The 22397-nt window shown below is 34.5% G+C and overlaps 3 protein-coding genes across 4 annotated transcripts; all 3 read left to right on the top strand.

The window, feature by feature from the left end:
- The first annotated feature begins 1747 nt into the window (after positions 1-1747).
- Positions 1748-3460, top strand: LOC103853335 (transmembrane protein 258). The gene is made up of 4 exons (XM_009130263.2): positions 1748-1904; positions 1981-2081; positions 3062-3140; positions 3234-3460. The coding sequence occupies exons 1-4, from the start codon at positions 1902-1904 to the stop codon at positions 3279-3281; spliced, it is 231 nt and encodes a 76-aa protein (XP_009128511.1). The 5' UTR covers positions 1748-1901; the 3' UTR covers positions 3282-3460.
- Positions 3461-3568: 108 nt separating this feature from the next.
- LOC103853344 (WD-40 repeat-containing protein MSI5) lies at positions 3569-10838 on the top strand. 2 transcript variants are annotated; one of them, XM_033272781.1, is made up of 16 exons: positions 3569-3888; positions 4389-4452; positions 4582-4641; positions 4740-4802; positions 4882-4947; positions 5077-5151; positions 5231-5306; positions 5381-5528; positions 5607-5688; positions 5770-5843; positions 5925-6036; positions 6114-6188; positions 6273-6340; positions 6422-6521; positions 6631-6754; positions 6807-10838. In XM_033272781.1, the coding sequence occupies exons 1-15, from the start codon at positions 3623-3625 to the stop codon at positions 6730-6732; spliced, it is 1431 nt and encodes a 476-aa protein (XP_033128672.1). In that variant the 5' UTR covers positions 3569-3622; the 3' UTR covers positions 6733-6754; positions 6807-10838. The 2 variants fall into 2 exon arrangements, with proteins under 2 accessions (XP_033128672.1, XP_009128524.2); XM_009130276.3 differs by having other exon boundaries at positions 6631-7054.
- A 1909-nt stretch (positions 10839-12747) lies between these two features.
- LOC103853354 (probable polyamine oxidase 5) lies at positions 12748-14949 on the top strand. Its single transcript, XM_009130282.3, has one exon. The coding sequence runs from the start codon at positions 13199-13201 to the stop codon at positions 14822-14824; it is 1626 nt and encodes a 541-aa protein (XP_009128530.1). The 5' UTR covers positions 12748-13198; the 3' UTR covers positions 14825-14949.
- The last annotated feature ends 7448 nt before the right edge of the window (positions 14950-22397 follow it).

Below are 22397 nucleotides of genomic sequence, written 5' to 3' on the forward strand. Positions count from 1 at the left end.
TAATTTGGTATGCTGACAATGTTTAAGGATTATATATATACTAGGATGATACCTACGCTTTGCATGAGGTGAAACATGCATAAAAATCATATATTCAAAGTAAGGTAGTTCAGTCCGGATTTTGGTTTGGTCTAGGCTCAGTTTTTCAATTTTTTGGTTTATAAAAATTAGATATCGTATTAAATCATATATGTTTTAGTTTGATTCAGTTTATCTACTGTTGGTTTTTGTTTATTGCATCGGTTTAGTTTTATGATATTTTGGTTTACAAAAATTAGATATCATATTAAAATCATATTTATCTTGGTTTGATTTGGTTTATATATCATCGGTTTTTGGTTTATTAAATTTTATACCACACAAACTTAAACTATATTTATTTTTTATAATATTTTGCTAATTCAATTTTGTATAATTAAGAATCAAATTTATTAAATGCTACTCTAATTTTTAAATAGAATGTTTTTTTTATTATATTTAACTATTAAAATAATTATTAAATAAATTAGTTATTATAGATTCATAAGATGAAAAGAAAAAAAAATTAACACTGCACTACATCGTAATAGTGATACAAATCGTTTATAAAGATTTTGATATTAGGTTAAGGTTGTTTATATACCCTATTAATTACTACAAATTGCTGAAGGTTTCAAGTATACCGACTTTTGACACTTCAGTATTGATGTTAAGTGTGGCACACTTTCTGAATCTATCATCCATGAAAGTCATCCATGCACCTTGTACTACAATAACAGGAAGGAAATGAAATGTGCTTCTTGCAATAAATGGGACTATCGATTGTTTAGTTGCGATGACTGCAACTTTGGAATAGATAGAAGATGTGTTGCTTTGCCAAAAGCAACACAACACTGGTACAATCAACATCTTCTATTTTTATGTTACGAAAAAAACAAGAGAGGGACTATTGGTGTGATATATGCGAGGAACAAATAGATACCATAATTTGGTTCTACACATGTGATAGTTGTTGTGTCACATTCCATGTTAATTGTGTTCTCGGCGACTTTTCACGTTTCATGCCCGGATGGATAGCCACATATCAAAAGTGCAGGATCAAAACGATGCAAACCAGTCCTGGGTTCCTACCACGTTGTTACATTTGTCATACTCGACGTGCAGTTCCATTCGTTTTAAACGTTTTTTATCCCAAGAAAAATGTATTCATTTGTTCTTTACAATGTTTATTCAAAACCTCATTATGTGAAGATTTGTATTAAATTCATAATGTAATCCTTTCATATATATATATATTTTTTTTCACCTCCGAGACAAGCAAATTGACTGTGATTAAACTTTCGATATTTTCTTCATTAATAAATAGAAGCCACAGAGACAAAGAGAAATAGAATCAAAAGGGAGAAACCGAAACACAACACAAACATTCAAACTATGATCTTCTCTTCTTCTTCTCTTGTTTGCTTTTCTTCTCCTCCATCTCTATATCACTCTTCGTCACCTTCTTCATTTTCACCGTTCTTTCATCGTCACGAACAGTTGGATCGTAGCCGTGCTCGCAGCAGATCACTTGCCAGAACTTGGCACCGGTCAGATCACCGTACGGGCCACCCTTGGTCTCATTCATGTTCCTGTCAATAGATATGAAGCTTTGTATCTAGGGTTTTTGGAAATGATAAATAGTGTGTTTTTTTTAGATTTTTTCGTGAACCCATTTCTTACCACTTGGGCTTACCGAACCGAATAACTAAACAAAACGGGCCCATAAAATTTTGTGAAAACCGGTCCGGTCCACAACGGGAGAGACTCGTGTCGTGTGTGTAAAAGAATCATCAGTCGAAGAAACTGATTCAAAATCGTTTTCCTCAGCTCCTCTGATCGAAGCGAAGCATATAACGGAGAGATCTCTCTACCTCTCAAAAATGGTAACTCCACATCCGTCCAAGTGTAATTTGATCGCTTCTGTCACTTACGATCTCCGTTTTAATGTTGTTGTTTTAGGCGGCGAGTCCGATTGCGAGTCCGATTGCGGTGGCGATGTACCCGACGTTATCGGTGTTCACTCTGGCGATTGGCCTCTTCATCACCGCTTTCTTCTTCATGTAAGCTAATCTCGATCCGATCAGATCCCGAATCGCTGTTGTATTTGATTGTGTGTTCTTGCGATCAGAGTCCCAATTGCTTAGCCATGACTAGATTGTGAGTTAATGTGTATTTGAATTTTGACCAACATTGTTATTTGCTTATATAATTTTCGGTGACAATTCATTCTCAGTTCCTAGGCTATCAGCGCCGGCTCAACATTGTTAAGGGCCTAGAGCAAGAAATTTTTTTTTCACCATCTAAAATTTATATACAGATAATATTTAAAATATTTTTTTAAATTTAATCAGTAATATTTTGTATATTTTGTAATGAAAATAAAGCCATATACATATCAAATAATTTTAGGCCCCTTTCAATTTTATTTATTATATTTATAATTTATAAAAAATTGGGCCCCTTAATTAGTATTATACGGGGGGATACGGGCTTGGGCCCGGGGCGGTCGCACCGCTTGTCCCCCCCCCCAATGAGCCGGCCCTGTAGGCTATGGCTATGGGTAGTCTTTAGTATAACGAAGAGATGATGAAGCTCATGAACTTGGAGTGATTTTTTTATTTATTTATCACTCTCTCATGATGTATTATTGATGTAAAGACCCGGACATGTCAGTTAGTTAGGGAATATTATAGTCCACTGAATCAGTGCTTTGTAGCTTCACTGAATGTAATTGATCGGTTTTGTTAATTACGTGAAATTTAGATTGTGTAATTCTGGTTTTAAGCAATGAGCTTCAACCTTTCAAAGGACGGCAATTTCTAGGAGATATGATTCGGTTTTTTGTTTGAATTGATGTGTCGAGCTGAGCATCATGTGGTTTAGCTTCAACAAGTCAAAAACCTTAAGATGGACTGGAACCATTTTATATCGGACTCTCTTATTCACAGTTCTGGTTTAGTTTCAGTTCTAGAAGAAGTGATCAAAGTGTTGTTTTATTTTTTTTCTTTCTAACTTACGTGTTACAACATTTCTGATGCAGCTATGAAGCTACATCATCCAGGAAAAACCGTAGTCTCGGGATTGAGCTCGCGACTGCGGCACTAGCATCTGTTTTCTTGGTATGGTTTCTCCCTTCGTCCTCTCAACTTTGTAATAGTTGTCTTAAACGCAATTTCGTGTAGTGAAATCAGTTTCTCTGGGTTAAATTGCAGGGATTTGGATCGTTGTTTTTGCTGCTTGCTAGTGGTGTTTATGTTTGATCCTTCTTCCTCAATACTATTCCCAACTAGTATCAATGAACAAATGAGAAAAACAACAGACTTTTTAGTTTCTGTCAAACTTAAATGAGAGTTATGAATGTTAAGACTTCTGATTATCTGTGCTTTAACTCCAAACGGTGTTTGGAAGCGGACGCTATTAAATACTCCTTTGAATTTTGGTTTCTAAAGTAAATAATGTTTTTGTTGGTATTTCCCGAAACGAAATTCACCTGTAACTGTACGACACGTGGCATAAAAGGACAGAATCTGAATATAAAATAATATTAAGAAAATAAAGTAGAAAGGAAGTTTAACAAAAAAAAAAAAAAAGGAGGAAGAAAATGGAGAGTGAAGTAGCAGCGAAGGCGAGAAGGGAAGCAGAGACTCCGGCGACGTACATTGGACTGAAGACGAGAGGTCAGAGAGCTAAACTTAACAACGGGTCTGTGTCAGCATCTTCCCAGCAGCAGAGAAGCACCGAGAAGAAGAAGAGGAAGAGTCACAAACCCATCGTTGACAAGAAGTACTCTCAGTGGAAGACTCTTGTTCCCATTCTCTATGACTCACTCTCCAACCAGAGCCTCGTCTGGCCTTGTCTCTCTTGCAGGTCTGTCTTTTTTTTTTTATGTTCTAGGGTTTGCAACTTTTCGTTGATTTGTGTTCTGTGTTTACTCTGATCTTTGGTTTACGAGAAAGTGTTTCCTTTTTGGGAAAGAAAAATTCAAACTTTTGCTTGGGTCAGGCTACTGAATCACATTTTAAATTAAACTAGTGAAATGCTGATAAATGGAGAGTCTTTATGTTAGCAATATGACATGTTCTAGTTTGTGTTTATACATTTAGTCTCCATGCTTTTATGTTTCTTAAAGGTTTGTTCGTGCATGAAAGTCTTGAACTTGTTTTGATAGGAGAGTCGTTGATTACACTTGTATAACTTTGTTATAGTGTGTTCTGTTTTGTTACCTTTGTCCGCGGCAAATCGTTTTGAGCTATTAGAGACCACTTTGACCAAATTTTTTAGTAGATGTGCTAAGATTTGGTGAAGTGTTTAGCTTTTGTGAAAAAGGTTCAATTTTTTGATGTGTGACTCTTGTCTGCTTTGACCAGATGGGGACCACAGATTGAGCAAGCATTGGCTAAGAATCAGCAGCGTCTCTACCTCACGGAACAAGTGGGTTTGCACTTTTTTTTCTTCTTGTAGTTGTCTTAAGAAATAAATAATATCGCTTCAACTTTGAAATTTCTGTCCATTGCTCGTCATGTTTACCTTTTTTCTTTTCTTGGTTCTGTCTGTCATTAGACTAATGGAAGTGTGCCTAATACCTTGGTCGTAGCTACTTGCGAAGCTGTTAAGAAGCAGGTAACTAAGTAGTGTTTGCGCTTTTTGTCCTTGGGTTAGTTAGTCTCTCTACTAAGGTAAAAATATTGAATTGCTGTTTCTTCTGTATATATGTTCAGCTTAATGGAAAAGCATGCTCTCCATTTGTGAAGAAGTACAAGACAATCATCCACCCTGGAGAGGTATTAACTCCACCCCTTCAGGAGACTTTGATTAGTGCAAAAGACTTTTTAATGTGGTGTAACCCTTCATGGCTCGCAGGTCAACAGAATCAGGGAACTGCCACAAAATAGTAAGATTGTAGCTACTCACACCGACAGTCCTGATGTAAGCTCTGCTTTCTCCACCCTGAAAAATAAAATTGCTTTCGTTTCTCTTTTCCTCTAGCTATCCTTATTCTTTTTTGACGTACAAGTTCAAGTATCAGTCATGCAAGTATGATGTATTGGTTTTCAGGTTCTCATTTGGGACACTGAGACTCAACCAGATCGGCATGCTGTGCTTGGAGCTCCACATTCTCGTCCTGATTTGGTATGTTCTCTTTCGTAGTGTTATCCCACAGTGTTAAAACACCCGCTTATTCATCATCTGAACAACTTTAATTTTGCAGATACTAACTGGACACCAGGATAATGCTGAATTTGCTCTTGCGATGTTCCCAACCGAACCTTTTGTTCTTTCTGGAGGTTTGTATTTGTGTTATCTTCGTGTCCTGTCTTGTGGCTTGCACGTTTCTCTCATCGAAGATTCTTCTGCGCAGGCAAGGACAAGTCAGTTGTTCTGTGGAGTATCCAAGATCATATCACAACAGCTGGTAGTAATAAAACTGGTGGTCGTTCCGTTGGCCCTCGAGGTGTATATCATGGCCACGAGGATACGGTTGAAGATGTGGCCTTCTGTCCATCTAGGTAACTTCTTGGAACCATTTCTTTCTTTAATGCAAAACTTTCCTAATGATTTTTGGTGAATTTTTGTTTGTCATGTAGTGCCCAGGAGTTCTGCAGTGTTGGTGATGACTCTTGTCTTATACTATGGGATGCACGAACCGGCTCCGGTCCTGCCATGAAGGTACCTCTCTTTTGAACCGTGTCGAAGTTTGAGGTGTTCAGCCTTTTGGTTCTTGTTTCAGTTTCCGTCTGTTTCTTGCAGGTTGAGAAAGCACATGATGCTGATCTTCACTGTGTCGATTGGAATCCTCATGACAACAATCTGATCCTGACAGGGTACTTATTTTACACTCTTTGAGTACTTCTCCAAAAGTTATAGAGCTGATTCTAATTCTCTTTTATTTCGCAAATTCCCAGGTCAGCAGATAACACTGTCCGTCTGTTCGACCGCCGAAACCTGACCTCAAATGGAGTTGGCTCTCCTATCTACAAATTTGAAGGCCACAATGCTTCTGTTCTTTCTGTTCAGGTTCGGCTACCTCGGTTTTAATTTTTATATCATTTCTCATGTAAATGAGCATTACACCGCTTTGTTATTTGATTCAGTGGTCTCCTGATAAGTCATCTGTTTTTGGGAGTTCTGCAGAAGATGGTCTCTTAAACATATGGGATTATGATAAGGTTTGTACATTTCCTAAAATTCACATTGAAATCATTTTTTTCTCACTTTCAAGCTCATCGTATTCATATACAAATGCACATTAGCTCGGCAAGAAGTCTGCGCGTGCACCCAAAAGCCCTCCTGGGCTTTTCTTCCAGCATGCTGGTCACAGGTTTTCTCAAAGCTTTAATCCTGATTCTCTTGCTTTCTTGCTTCAATGGTATCTATAATATCTTTATGTATATCTTCTCAGGGACAACGTGGTCGACTTCCACTGGAACGTATTGGAACCTTGGACTATCGTCAGTGTTTCTGGTAACTGTGAGAGTAACGGTGGGGGTGGTACATTGCAGGTACTTTTTAAAAACTTTCTTTCTGCATTACTTGGGAACCTCTCTACTATCAATTATTTTTTCGGTGATAAAAATGAAAAACTTTGTCATGGTTTTCAAAATTTGGCAGATATGGCGGATGAGTGGGTTGATTTACAGACCGGAAGATGAAGTACTGGCAGAGCTAGAGAACTTCAAGTCACAGGTTTTCTCATGTGCCTCCAGGCCTTGATGAAGCAAGTCCCGTGACTGTTTAAGTACTTTGCTGTGGTTCAGGAGGTGTCGTCAGTTTTTTGCAGATGAAAATCTGTTTTACGTATGCGGTTTAAGTATTAATTTTTCGGAGGAGTCACTTGGTATATGTAGACCAGTAATTCAAAAATATTGGTAGGCTTAGGACATTTCCGGAATCGTGTAGGGTTCTTGATCCTGTTTTCTTTAGTTTAATCGTAGGCACTTAACTTGCTATTATGGTCAACCATTGTTGTGAATCCCCAAACTTAACCAACAGATTGAAATCTATAATTTTAAGTACTTGACTTGATCCATGTTTACTGAACCGTTCAGTTTCATTTTTCAACAACAAAATCAGATAGAAGTTTGGTTTGGTTCCTTCACCTCTTTTCGGTTCTGCATTAACAGCCTGGCCAGCCACTAATCCTACAGTCTTCAGAACTGTTGTGCAACCTTAAGTACTAAGATCTAAAACAATTGGAGTTTAAAGCTCATAGGACTGTGGGGTGAAGGAGTTAGATAGCAACAATCAAGGATATTTATTACAAAATATCTTCTAGTAGATTCTGTCTCTCTCCCTAGTTTTAAAAACGTCTCCAGTGATGAAAGTACTGAGCCTTTCATGGGTTTTTGACTTATCTGAACATTAAGTACACTAACTCATTCATAGATCCAAGACCACCACATAGCTTCTATAGGCTTTGTTGGATTCTTATCATTTGTTCAGTTTCACCTATAACCAAACAAATTGTCGACGCATACAAACATACACACATATGTGGTACACACAAACACGTCTTGAGTTTTGTATGTGTATGTGAATGTGCCAAGTTATTTGTTTGGAGAAGAGGAGACAAAATCGTGGCTCAAGAACTATATGTTAATAGGTTATGTCCTTTTTTTTTTGGTGCAACAATAGGTTATGTCCTTTTTATTAATTCCTAGCCGTTAAACCCCTTTGCTTTTTCTCCTTTCTCTTGTTCATTGTTTCAACAGTCTTGTTATCTCCCCATCCACCGAGTAATATCCTTTCGACAATTTATGCACCATTAAAACTGGTCATTAACTAATAAAAATGAGGATCATATCATCTTCTTCATATTTTTCTTGAATATAGGTTCACCATAATAGAACTATTGTTCTTTCTACTTGAGAAAGATATGTGTGTGCGTGTGGTGAACCAATAGAGCCTAAAGCTTGTTAGAGTGCAAGCTTTTAGGGAGTGATACACCTGTTAGTTTGGTTACTCTATAAATGAATACAAACGCATTTATGGTTTGCGTATTAAATATATGAGTATCCAAGTATCCAACACGTGATAAAATCCGAGTATGTCATGTTCAAGCTTTGAAGATCAAGGAAAAGTCCTTGGGTCACGGGATTGTAGCTGGATTTTTGGAGCTCAAGATTTTGACTTCCCTTGTACCTACATAATCTGTATATCCATCTACTCCAACATGCATCTCATTTATAATATGATGACCTTCCAAGTACCAAGTGTCTTACTTCATATTTATCTACATTTTCGGTAGGTAGGTTTTTATTTGATTACTTATTTGTTAGGGTGATTGGTTGTATCCGTAAATGTTATAGACAACCAAATTTATAGTTAAATATGTCAAACAATCAAGTTAAAAAAAAAATTTACATCATTTTTTTTTGGAAAATTAAAAAATAGCCATGGAAAGTTTTATTTCCACAGCAAATAATGATGTGTTTTACAAAGCTACGACAAAAACATTTCCAGCAAAAAAAAGTTATTGCTTAATTGGCTAAAAACATTAAACTGCCGCTTATTCCAATTGCCCATATGTTTTAAAATTGTTTTGCAAGATTGTAAACTAACCTTCTGAAAGTTAGTAACAACATGAATTCAAAGAACGCATGTTTCCTTTTACATATTGATCGTGTGTGAATATATAATCCCGTGAAAATCGTTTTGTCTTCTGTTTTTTTTTTTTTTTGAACACAAACTTCTTTCTTAACTTTAACTTGTTTGCCTACAACAGATAGAGGGAATTATCTATCCTCTTTGATTAAAAAGATAAACTAGAACAGCATAACATAAAATGGATAGGTCTTCAAAAGAAGAAGATGACAGCGAACTCAAGACGATGCTTGAATGCGTCAATGTAGCTTTTACGACATGGTTGCACAGCAGAGAACTAGTCACCTTATATTGTGACGTTAACACCCAATCCGCACCGCAGAATATCATCGAAACGAAGTCCGCTGCATCTTCAGGCTCCGAACAGACCGCTACGCAAGATAACAAGACGGTTATAGATATGGGTGGACACTTCCATTTAACGTTTGAAGGGAAACACTCCTTAAAAAGGAGATAGTGGATAAAATGGTTCTCTTCTCCAAAGAGAAAGAGGTGAATGTTGATGAAGGTGATCCTGATAAACTCTTCGCATAAGAGAGATAAGATGTATGTAGAACGGCTTTGGTAAAGATTTCAGTGACACCACCAAAATTCTTTAGGCAAATAATCATTAGGCTGGACAAATAATAGTTAAGCACCACTAGACTCACCAAGCCCAATTTCAATACATGAAGACCCAGCCCAAGAGAAATAGAAACATGACCTTGTCGGGATATTGCGAGTACGACGGAGAAAGCACGGTGGAGAAAGGGAAGCTTCGGCGAGAGGACAGGGGAAGCAGGCGGCGGAGATGGTGACAGATCTGGCTGGTGAGGCGCAGTTCCGTTTGGATGACAGGCGTCGACCCCAGAACGGGATGGATATTCGTCGCGAGATAGATAGACGTAACAGGAAAGCGACATTGATGAAGAACAGCGACTGTAACCGGCGAGAAACTCAACGGTTTGGGGAACCCCCCATAAAATGTTTGGTCTAGTAGTACTAGATCCGTAAAGAGACAGACGAGAGCTTCGGCTCACAACAGCAAGCTTTCTCCGAAGAGATACACTGGCGTGAGCAGAGAGGTTGATAAAGGCGGAGAACCAGATCGGCGAACTCACGAACGCGGTGGAGATGAAGAATAGGAGGAGCGGAAGACGAACAGAGCTGTGGAAGAAGGCTCGACGCCGGCGGCCAGAGGGCTCACCGACGTCGAGATGTGGCGGCTGCAAGCGTACCTCGATTCTCGGGTCTGAGAGCTTTCGAGCTTTAGGGCGAATTCTTTTGTCTTCTGTTTAAACCGATATATTTATGAATGTACACACTTTTCCAATAATAAGTGTGGAGGTTGCTCATTTCATTTGTATTTTGTCCAGACGTGTATCATCAAAGATACCGAGAGAGGCGATTTATGTTAATATAATATCCTTTTAATATTAAAATTATAATTTTCATTTTGTGTACATCAAAGTACAGAGAGATCACACACACGTAACTTAAGAAAAATAATAATTTAAATGTATTTGTTTCAGAACTCAAAGTTGATTCTCGGAGAGCCAGAGCTTCTTCGGGATGTGCAAACTAAACGCAACCGACAAAAGCCTTCGCAAGATTTTGTCTTTATGCTTTGTTTCTATTCATTATTTATTCACATTTTCGACAGTTAATAAATGTTGGTCACGAAACATATAGTACTACTTATTACTGTGGATTTTACGTAGAAGCAATGCATATCAATTATTCAATACTTTTAATATGAGTAGTTATAGTTATCAGTTAAGTCTAGATACTAAATATATACTTTTATAATGATGGGGTCATTTTCTGATTATATAAATAAGTAAGCGATAGCCTGCGGATCTGCACTACCTTTGATGAAGATCCATTTCTGTGTAGTGCAAAAGTTTGATATAATTAATTTTAACTAAAGTAAGATAAATCTACAACAATATCTTCATTAAAAGAAAAAGCTTAATACTTTGATCGATCTTAAAGGAAAATCTTCGTTAAAGAATTATTCATGAACATACTAGCTTAAGGAATTAATTGATCATTGTGTTTGTGTATTTAGTGTTGTGATGATTGCCTACGATTTCTATGGGCAAAAAAAAAGCAAAAGGAAAACATACTTAACATCTTTATAGTTTCCACTATATATATATGCTTGTCGACTTAAATAAAATAAATTATCACGTCGATTGAGTATTTTAAAAGTTTCAACTTCAAACAATAGTATTTGATCCAAAAACAAATCAAGCGAACAATACTTCTTCCAATAAAAAGCTAACCTCAGAAATGAAAGTAGATAGATAAGAATCTTCAAGTTTATAATTGTTTATAATTGTTTTTTACCAAAAAAAAAAATTTTATAAAAACATCTCCAACTCCACTCTATTTTTTTACTCTAAAATAGAGTTTAGAGTAAAAAATACTCCAATGGTACTCTATTTTTCATTCTATAATAGAGTGAAAAATAGGTTTATTTCAAATGTAGAGTAATTTGTTTTTTTTGTTCATCACTTTATTTATTTTTGTTCATCACTTTATTTTATATTCTAAAATAGAGTATCATTGGAGTAAACTCAAACTCTATTATAGAGTTACTCTATTTTAAAGTAAAAAATAAAGTAAACTATTAGAGATGGCCTAATTGTTTCATGGTTTGTTAATCTCACATTTCCAAGTTTTCCCCCTTTTACATGATGAATCACCGAAAATCTAATATCTAACGATGACATAGAATTATAGATAGTTAATTTTTTTTCCAACCAACTCCGTATAACATACTTTGAAAATCATATTGTATGACGATATTTATTTAAACTCAACATGTTTATATGTATGACAGCCATATATTCGCCACCTTCAGGTTAATTTCAACTAATTAAACTAAAACCATTTTAACTTTTGTATCAATTTTTCTTTCTTTCAGAATCAGAATAATTAGGATGGTTGTTTTTAAGTATAGCGGCATGCACAAATAAACTGAGCTATATTGTTGCCAAAAAATAAAACTGAGCTATATACAATTATGTTATGATGGATCTTCGAGTGATGACACAATCATGCATAGGTTGATCATAATGGGTATCCAATCAAAGATAGATCAGTACCACTGACTCATAATTTGCATCTTGTGGGGCGTACCTCTGTCATCTGCTGGATTTTTTTTTTCCGTTTGTCACCGCCATCGTCTTCTTGCTTTACATGTGACCTCTCTCTTTCCAAAATTATCATTTCTTTCTATTAGTTTTTCTCACTTTAATTTGTTTGCCAGAATCATCTGTTTGTTTTTTGAATTTTTTATGCGCAGTGAAATTGCTATTTTTTTTTGTAAACTAAATTGCTAAATTCTTATGGGAGCTTTTATTTGAAAAGCACACGATGGTAAAACCGTAAAGAAGGTTTAAAACACGTATGTGATTTATACACGAATGTTTTAAGAAACTAGTCAAACTTAGTTACTCTTACATATTTTCATAATTGAACTGAACATACATCAAAATAAGTTTAGTAGACATTTTAAATCGTACAAAAATATAGAACAAGAAATGACAGAATGTATTGTTAGAAAAAACAGATATATAAATACACTAGGCATAAATATTGACACGTTGTTGGTACGTTCGGAGCATGTCGCAGAACATGCAAATCCAGCCAATCACTATTCACTAAAAAAATCGTTGGAAGCAGTTGAACCGCCTCTAACGCTCAAAAACTTCTGGTAATTTTGCTGTGCACACATAAACAAGGTGTGTCTCTCCTATACCAGAACAGTAGTATGATTTATAAAATTAAAATATATTATAATGAACATATATAGCTTTTCTGAAAGAAAAAAAACGATTAGTCAGTGAGAGGATAGGTGAGCTTTGAGGGGACGTAAAATCTAATTTGACATGTACATCTTTGGACATAGGTGTTGTGTTTCACACAAGTTGAGTGTGATACTGATGGTAATAATTTGGTTCTTTTTTTTTTTTATCTAAACAGTGTTTAGTGGATCTTGAAAAAAAACAGTACTTGTTAAATAATTAAAGCTAACTTTTGAGTATAATAATATTATTATAACCTAAACAACACAGGTGCTAGCTTCTCAGTAATCACTAATTTACAAGACCAGTTTCATCAAATTGTACATTACAAAAAAAATACTTCATATAGTTAGTAACATATCTAAATCATAAATAATGTTAAAAAAACTTATGCTGATAGATAATTATAGATTATATATTACATGGTATTAAATATTTATAATTATAAATCACAAAAAATGTATAGATAAAAATAAATTTTAATATATTTACAGCAGTGTAGAATCTTAACAATTTAAAATTTTGATTAAAAAAACAATTTTAAATAAAATATGACTGATAAAATCAAGAACATAGTAATTAGTAAAATCTCACAACTCAGCTTTGCGGTTCAGAGACACACACACACACACTGTCTCTCTCTCCCCTCCCTTATAAATGCTCTGCCAAAGTAATCTCTCTCCATTCATTCATTCACCTTCTCCTTCCCTCATCCCCTCACCACACTTCCAACTCTCTCTCTCTCTTTTCTCCATTTCACCGTACCATACGCACCGACACTCATGGCGAAGAAACCGAGAATCGTGATCATCGGAGCCGGAATGGCCGGCCTCACGGCGGCGAACAAGCTCTACACTGCCTCCAACAACTCCTTCGACCTCTCCGTCGTCGAAGGCGGGTCCAGAATCGGCGGGAGGATCAACACCTCCGAGTTCTCCTCCGAGAAGATCGAGATGGGCGCCACGTGGATCCACGGCATCGGCGGCAGCCCTATCTACAAAATCGCCGAGGAGACTGGGTCCCTCGTCTCCGAGGAGCCGTGGGAGTGTATGGACTCCACCGTCGATAAAGCTAGGACCTTTGCGGAGGGAGGGTTCGAGATTGAGCCTCCTATCGTCGAACCCGTCTCGGGACTGTTCAATGCTCTCATGGAGTTAGCTCAGGGGAAAGACATCGAGAACGACGACGGAGGAGATTTGGGTGAAATTTACGAAATTGCCACTAGGTTTTATTCTTCCGTTAATGGGCTTAACGGTAGCAGTGTTGGGTCTTTCTTGAGATCTGGGTTTGAAGCTTACTGGGCTTCAGTTAGTAAAGGAGGGAATGGGGTGAAAGAGTATGGAACGTGGAGCAGGAGGTCGCTTGAAGAAGCTATCTTTACTATGTTTAGTAACACGCAGAGGACTTACACGTCAGCTGATGATCTCTACACGCTTGACTACGCGGCGGAGAGCGAGTACCAGATGTTTCCAGGAGAGGAGATCACTATAGCTAAAGGCTATTTGAGTGTTATACATCACTTGGCCTCTGTTCTTCCTCAAGGTGTTGTTGAACTGAACCGGAGGGTGACGAAGATCGAGTGGGAGAGTAATGAAGAGGATCCTGTGAAGCTGCATTTCTCAGATGGGTCCGTTGTGTTTGCGGATCATGTTATTGTTACTGTCTCTTTAGGTGTGCTTAAAGCAGGGATTGAGAGTGATGGTGGGTTGTTTAGTCCTCCTCTGCCTGAGTTCAAGTCAGACGCTATCAAAAGGCTAGGGTATGGTGTTGTGAACAAGCTTTTCGTGGAGGTGTCTCAGAGAAGGTTCCCGTCTCTGCAGCTTGTGTTTGAGAAGGAGGATTCTGAGTATAGGTTTGTGAAAATCCCGTGGTGGATGAGGAGAACCGCGACCATGGCTCCAATACACAGCAATTCGAAGGTCTTGCTTTCTTGGTTTGCAGGCAAAGAAGCTCTCGAGCTTGAGAAGCTACCGGATGAGGAGATCATTGACGGTGTCTTGACCACTGTCTCTTGCTTGACAGGCAAGAAAGTGAAGAAAGACAATGGAAAAGCTCCAAAGACTTTGGCCAATGGCTCTTTGCGTGAGGATGATGGTGAGGAAGTGGTGAAAATCACAAAGGTCTTGACGAGCAAATGGGGAGGTGATCCGCTTTTCAGGGGTTCGTATTCGTATGTAGCGGTCGGGTCAAGCGGGGATGACTTAGACGCCATGGCGGAGCCATTGCCGCAGATTAACAAGAAGAGTGGTCAAGTCAATGGACATGGTCAAGCTAAGGTTCGTGAGCTTCAAGTCATGTTTGCAGGGGAAGCAACACATAGAACCCATTATTCCACAACTCATGGTGCTTACTATAGTGGTTTAAGGGAAGCCAATAGGCTTCTCAAGCATTACAAATGTGATTTTTGATTGTTAATGTTAAGAATATGTTTTTTGTTTGTTTGGTCAATGTGTTTAGAGAAGCTTAATTAGTTCTGTAAGATTTTTTAATTTTTTTTTTTGTTTACGTTCAATTTGCTTTTCTGTTTTTCTAAGTTACAACCACCTTCCAATCTAAAAAGCAAGCCTCAGGGGACAAAGGATATTAAAGAAACAGAAAGGAAAGTTAAAAAGAAAGCAAAGATATAAAGATGCCTGGTGGAATTTATACCTTTGTTTGTTCCTCACTATTCACTTTTTAGTCACTAGTACTACTTTTTCTTTTTATTCTCTAGAATTTAATAGTTTTATTTGTCACATTTTCTTTGTGGTTTTCACTCCTACATAGGGGTATTATCAAAGTAATTCTGGAAAATATGCTACAAAAAATAGATGAACCATAATATATTTCTCCTTATTCTGTTAGTTTACTAAAATACACATTCCAATTTCACAAAACTAATATTAAAAAACAAAGGAGGAATAGTTAGATAACTATGAGAAAAGTATCATTTTGAAGTTTTTAATATTAGAGTGAAAAGCATAACTGTATCATAGGTAAAAAAGTATATGCCACATGATAACAATATATATATATATATATGAAAAATTAATATTATACGTTGTAGATTTAGATTTTAGTAGTTTCTGCCAATTATTTTTGATAATCTAAAACAAAAGTACAAAAAGATAATGTAAACTACGCAGCAAATGCTGTTTTCTTTTGAGAAAATAAATAGGTTGAAACTGGAAGAGTAAAAGAACAAAAGAAAAAGCTTAGGATGCTCCCTACCTATCCATATATACAAACAACCCTAAGAGATTCTTAAATTTTATTTTGTGTGGTGAGTCTTTAATGGACAGGATCCGCTGAACCCGCCTAGTTTCCAGCTTGCAAACCAATATATGGGCATTTATACATTTTAAGCAAGTACTATATATTATATACATTTTTTATTCATAGAATCCATGAATCTGAGATCGAAACAAATATATCAAACACTCGTACCATTTACAAAGATTGCAATGATCAACATTATATGGAACTGTATATTGGTAAATCATTAACTATTGTACCACGAATTTGTTGAAACAAACCGGATTAATATTTATATTGAGTGATGGAAACTAGTGTTACATTGTTGGTTGTCACCAGGACAAGTTCCATAACATGAATCATAAATGAAAACATTGAGAAAATGGTGTCATATGGACAAGTCTTTCTATTTTACACTATGATCAACTGTCGTTGTACGCTCATATACAGTATTTGATCAAATAAGGAGGAGTATGCAACATGGTCCTACAAAAGAGCATCAACATATATAGAAAAGAAAACTTAATAAAAATAGAGAAAGATGACTGGTCATGATCATCTTCATTTTGGTTCCCGAATCAATTGATTTGATTCAACAGTTTTGTACAATGTCTAATGAACATGTGGTAGTGGTAGGGTTTATTTCACCAATTTGCTTTCTTTCTGTATATCTTTAATTTCAATGATTTCATGACTCTTCTAATCTGGTTTTATTATCCCTACTTATATTATAAAATAGTACCCCATTCTATCCTACTTTTGATAGAGTATATTATTAAGAAAAAAATTCTTTAAATTTTTTCTTTCACTTGTTCCATTGTCCTTCGAATAGCATATACATAATCTAGTTTATTAAAAAAAACGGGTTCAATTGAGAGACTAACGTTCATATCTACAACAGTTAACACGCACATAACACATTGGGATATTGGTTGTGACATGTTGCGTCCAATTTAGAGAAAAAAGATTAAAGACCCATGTGTTTTCTAACAAAATATCAACTACTCAAGTGGGCTTCAGTATATATATCTGACCTTTACTCACAAGGAGGGGACATGGTTTGTGGTTTATAAATCACATGCACAAAGTTTTCAATTATTCAAAGACGGTCCCGAAAACTCATAGAGGAGATGCTCTTAACAAAAATAGTTCTGATAGCTAAGTATTTAAAACCAAAATCTAAACTAGACGAAGGGTGATTGCTAGAAAAACGGCTCAGTGGTTTGTTAACAGAGAGAAGAAGAATGAACTAAAAATCAATGCAAACTCGACGAAGAGTGTATATATTAAACACCATATGATATACAAAGAAATGAATCTTCAAACTCGACGTCAATCAAATAACAAAATCAATGCAAACTTTGATTTATTTATATAGGAACACAGATTCCCTGTTTGTTCATGTCATATTGTCCCGACATGGTTAGATCCTACAAGATGAAACACAGCGAACATATGGAAATTTTAGTTGTTTGAATCTTATAATTTTATATACATTTTCTATTTATTTTAGCTAAATTTGAAGTAAAAGATATTTAGCTGAGCAAATGTATCCAAATCCAGGTCTTAATCACATCAACGTATAGTCTATTTGATTTGCGACAGTTACATTCTCGTTTCCTACATGAGCTATAAATATGATTATATCAATTCCAGATAGTCCATCATAATCAATATTCTCCCTTTCAATCATGCGAGAAAACACACACACACACACACACACGATCGAATCAACAAAGATTCAATGTTTTTTTGTGAAAGAAATCCGTATTTTCCTCTAGATAATTTTTTGATTAGTTAAAAAAAACTTGCTACTTAAAATAGTTAAAATACACGAGATCCGGTTTCATATGCTCCAAATTTGTTGGAACCACATTCTTTATATATCTGAAAATTTGTAGTAATTTCTTCATTTTTCGGTTAACATATGTCTAATCTTTGATTGATTAAGTTATTCTATAGATTTTTAAGCCTAAACATTATTTTTAATTACGTATTTTTCTTATGTTTTTGTTCCAATATGTTTACTGTTTGTATGGTCAAATCAAAGAGAACTATTCAGTTGGACTCCACTCTATTATTGTGAAACAATTTGATTTGCTTTCTATTCCTAAAGAAAACAAGAATGTCCCACTTCCTGTCCTTTTCTAAATTAGTAAATATAAAATAAATTATATACTAAATATATAATAAGCTTCTGTCACACTTTTTTATTTGGTCTATGAAAAAGGATGTCATCACCCAATCACAACAGATGACAATAATTTCATAGAAAAAGTAATATTAAACTTTTTTTTTGAAAGATGGCATATATTAAACTAATGTAAAGAGAATGAAATAACCCTTATCGAATAAATTCTTTTTTCTTTTGCGGTTTTACCTGTTTCAACAGCCACATATTTTGTGGGTTCTCCTTGGTTAGTTGAAGAAATTATAAAGAGATATTGGATTTAATATTCTATTGTTTGGAGAGGTTGAAAAAAATATATTATATCATCAATCTAACTTATGTCTCTCTTAATCTCCGGTATAGATTTTTGTTGTTGTTGGGTTTCTTTTACTTCTCATCATTCGCCATCGTGAATGGTGGTTTCATGTGGTTTAAGTGATATTCTCATGATACTTTGATTGGTGGTTAATTGTCCCTTCTTTGGCGTCTGTCTTTCTTATGTGAGTGTTTGTCTTCAGTGTTTTAACCTTTTTGTAGTCAGTGTTTATAATTTAATAGAAGCAAATTTGATATATTATCAGATGAAAAAAATCATGTAGCTTCGGCAAACTAAATCTAATTTGTTATTTGTTTTATAATATGTTTATTGCATAAGATATTGTACCACATTGTATGCCATTTTATATATATTGAAGTCTGATCCATGCCTATTGCAATAATCAGGACCGGAATTAACATGCTGATCGGTGGCTCTAAATTCCAACGGAATTATTCGATGTTAAGTTCTTTGTTAGTCATGATGATATTATGTTTTATAGTGTTGTATTAGATAGAAATTTGATTATGTTTACTTCATATTATGGTTTATTTTTGCATAAGGCATGCAGAATACTGATCGGATATATTTCAACGAAGTTATTGTACTATTGTTTCATCATAAGATAGGAAAAGTCATACAGTATGACTCATACTATGCAATATTATTGGAGTTATAAGATCATGATTATCGCTATAACCGTAGTGTTTTTAGGCTCAATATTTTTATTTTTATTTTCTATTTTTATTTTTTGTCTAATTAAAAAAAATTAAAAAGCGCATCAATCATAGATCGTCATGTGTCAGTAGAATTCACGGACAGTACAAGAAACAGATCAAAATCGATCTTTATTTCACGATTTTTGGAACCGATTTTAGAGATTTTTGTGGAATCCAGATCATAACATTTGTTAAGAAACCCACTAATCTTCCGTGATAATTATTTGTGTAGTACTTGGAATGTGACAATTATAAAAATGTTTTTATTACGTGCTTAATCAGTATATACTATATACTATATAAATTAGGTTTTCTTATATTTTCTACTCGTACACCGATATTATTGTCACCTCCAAACTGTCACACTTTTTGGAGTTTGGGCTACTTTCGTCAGGATCCATCCTTATTCGACCATCGGTTATTTATTCGTTTACACCGAAGATTTCATTCAATTTTAGAAAGATATATATGTGACTTACAGTTTTGGATTACAGAAATAAGTCAATAAGGGAGTAATCCTTTTATTTTTTGTTCATCACTCCATTTTCCACACCATTTTCTCAATTTTAGAGTAAAATATGGAGTGGGGTTGGAGATGCTCTAACAGGAGCAAGATTTCCTCTGAAAACAAAAGCTATCAGAATTAAAGAAATTCCCTGGAGCCAAACTTAAACCATAAACACAAAGGTTCAAGTATTAACTGTTAGAAACTTAAAATCGATTAAGACAAAAGCCCAAGAAATCTATCAAAGAACAAATCATCGGCCATTCTGGAAAAAATGAAAAAATGTTAAACATTGCATTTTTCACATCACATCTTATGCCAATAGTCAGAGCCGTCTCAAATTAATTTTAGGCCCTGTTCAAAAAAAAATTTAATCGTACATTTTATTAAGTAATTTTAAAATTTAATAACTTTGTGTGTTTCTTTTTAATTATAAGTTCTAAATTTACCATTATATCTAAAATTTTTTAAAAAAATATCATAATTTATTTATATATTTTGAAAACCCTTAAATTTTTTTATTTTTATATTTCGGGGCTCTGTTCGACCGCTCTACTTGCGCGTGCTGTTAGACGGCCCTGCCAATAGTAAAGAGATTTTCTTCTTTCTATTTACCTTCCAATCCAGATAACTATACATCAAACCTGTGAAACACCAATAACATGATTTTTAAAACAAAATTTCTATCAGAAACATGCTAGTTTAGCTAATCTTTAATTACTTCAGCGCCTGACTAGGAAGTCACTTATACAAAAGACCTATTAGTGTAGTTTTCACGTAATTTAATTGATCCAATAATTTAAAATATCCCGAACAATATTCATTTAATCTGGGAAAGAGCAAAAAAGAAGAAAAGGAATACTTCACACACACAATAAGATTTGCCTGAGCTTTTTGACCAATTTGGTGGCAACATATGAGTTGATGGAGAAAGAAAAGGAAGATTAGATGGAATATTTATTTTTTTTTAAATCAGATGAGCTAATTAGTGAAAGAAGATGTTTCACCTAATATGTATTTTTGTCCATTTCCGCAAAACTACAAATGAAAACATCAGATCATAGATCATGAAGAATTTATTTCTTTTCTTTTCCCAATATCATGACGAATTTCTAATCATTAGTAATCAACAAAATTGGAAGATCATTTATATTTTGGAAATTATGATTATAATCCAACAACCCCTCAAAGATTAACTTTGTGTCTTTGCTTATCTGTCGATCTTTTACTGTCTAACTCTTGCTTTTGTCCTAACAAAATCATTTTCTAAAGCTACAATGATTCTCATTTTCTTACCTTTACAATATATTACTATGATATTATAAAAATGATTTTATCATCTTAAATGAAACAAAAGCTCGCATGAATGACTTTCTTTGGCAAAAAACAATATATATAGCATTCTGCTAATTTAACTAAAAGATCAAGGCTAAAGTAAAAAACAACTTATTGTTTTGGGGAAGAGATCGAAAATCTACTAGATGCTTTCATTATTTTCTATTAGAGAAAAGTTTTTTGGATGTTGTTCACTTATTAAGCTTTTTGTGATTATTATGTTATACAAAGTGGACCTAATTTTAAAGGAACACACATAACATATTTATCTCTTTTAACACATACCCCAAGTTGTCCAAGGAAAAAAAAGAGAGGAAGTAAAGATAATTTTACCCAGACGGCATCTAGGGACCTAGCTTAGCTAGCGAGGTCGTTTATTTTTGTAGACTTTTTAATTTGTTTTCTCAAAGTGAACCAAACTAATAATTAAAGAGAGGGTTCAATATGTTTTGAAATGAATTAATGATCAAATGTGATAGCTTAAATGGTTTTCTTTGCATTTGTTTGTCCCTTCACTTGAACCTAAAACAAAAGAAAACATAAACCTACATAATGAACAAATGTGATAATAAATAAGTAACTGAATTATAAGTTTCATCCTTATCAAAACTTCGATTATCCTAGATATATATATTTAGTAAGTCTTTATCACCATATCAATACTCTATAAATATATGTTTTGTATTTTCTGACATTCATGTATCAGCATCAGTTGTATAATAAATTCTTAGATCATCAAATCAATGCAATAATTTTGGTATTTCTTTAACAGCTTTATAAGAGCATGTCTAATAGAAAATTATTTACTTAGAGTTCTAAAAATACATATATGTCTATGTATGTGTATATAAAAAACAATATTTAATTATGAGTATTTTAAAATTATGGAAAACTCAACCAATTTTTTTCTTTCAAAAAACTCTTATTTTTTGACTAATAAATACTCTTATTTTTTTGACTAATAAATACTCTTATTTATGTATATATATATGTATTTTTATAATTTCAAGTGGAGAACTCCCCGTTGAGGATACTCTGACAACATCATCATACAAGCGTTTTAGCAACCTAGGTGTTAACAACTACAACAAGTCAATTCGATGTTTATATGTATATTCTTTTGCAAAAGAAGTGTAAATCAAATGTCCACTTTCTAAGTTTAAGTGCCGTATGGAAAAATATGATTCCTACAATCATCAAATTCATGAAATAATTAAAGCCAATGACCTTGTGGATCATAGTACATAAGTTATCTATAATCCCCATGATTATGTTAAATTTTTATTTAAATCAACTAATCATGATTATGGTAATTTTGTAACTCTTTTATATATATTCTCTATTTTTTCATTTTTCTCCAAATATTAAAAAATCCAAAAGTATAAGAAAATTGTGTACTTCCAAACCTTTAAGCATGGTCTAGATATCTAAAACTCTTCCAACCTAGCCTGTCTACTTGCAACCTTAAACCTTAATCTCTATCAAATAGATTTATGGTCATAATCATGAATTTAACACTAAGTCAGTTTATTCTCTGATTAATGATGGTGACTAGTGAATTTACACATGAGCTAGACCTATAAATTGTAACATACAAAATCACAATCATTTACCAACAAATCAAAATTATCTTATTAGTTTTAATTGGTCAAATGTACATAATCTTGATTTTTCCGACATGCGTTATGCAGATTCAAACATA

Source organism: Brassica rapa, chromosome A01 (genome assembly GCF_000309985.2).
Source record: "Brassica rapa cultivar Chiifu-401-42 chromosome A01, CAAS_Brap_v3.01, whole genome shotgun sequence".
NCBI lineage: Eukaryota > Viridiplantae > Streptophyta > Magnoliopsida > Brassicales > Brassicaceae > Brassica > Brassica rapa.

Coding starts and splice junctions, on each gene's coding strand:
- LOC103853335 (XM_009130263.2), top strand. Junction 2,082..3,061: donor ATCACCGCTTTCTTCTTCAT/GTAAGCTAATCT, acceptor TTTCTGATGCAG/CTATGAAGCTACATCATCCA. Junction 3,141..3,233: donor CACTAGCATCTGTTTTCTTG/GTATGGTTTCTC, acceptor GTTAAATTGCAG/GGATTTGGATCGTTGTTTTT.
- LOC103853354 (XM_009130282.3), top strand. CDS start 13,199: ATGGCGAAGAAACCGAGAATCGTGATCATCGGAGCCGGAATGGCCGGC.
- LOC103853344 (XM_033272781.1), top strand. CDS start 3,623: ATGGAGAGTGAAGTAGCAGCGAAGGCGAGAAGGGAAGCAGAGACTCCG. Junction 4,803..4,881: donor CAATCATCCACCCTGGAGAG/GTATTAACTCCA, acceptor CATGGCTCGCAG/GTCAACAGAATCAGGGAACT. Junction 6,522..6,630: donor GTGGGGGTGGTACATTGCAG/GTACTTTTTAAA, acceptor AAAATTTGGCAG/ATATGGCGGATGAGTGGGTT.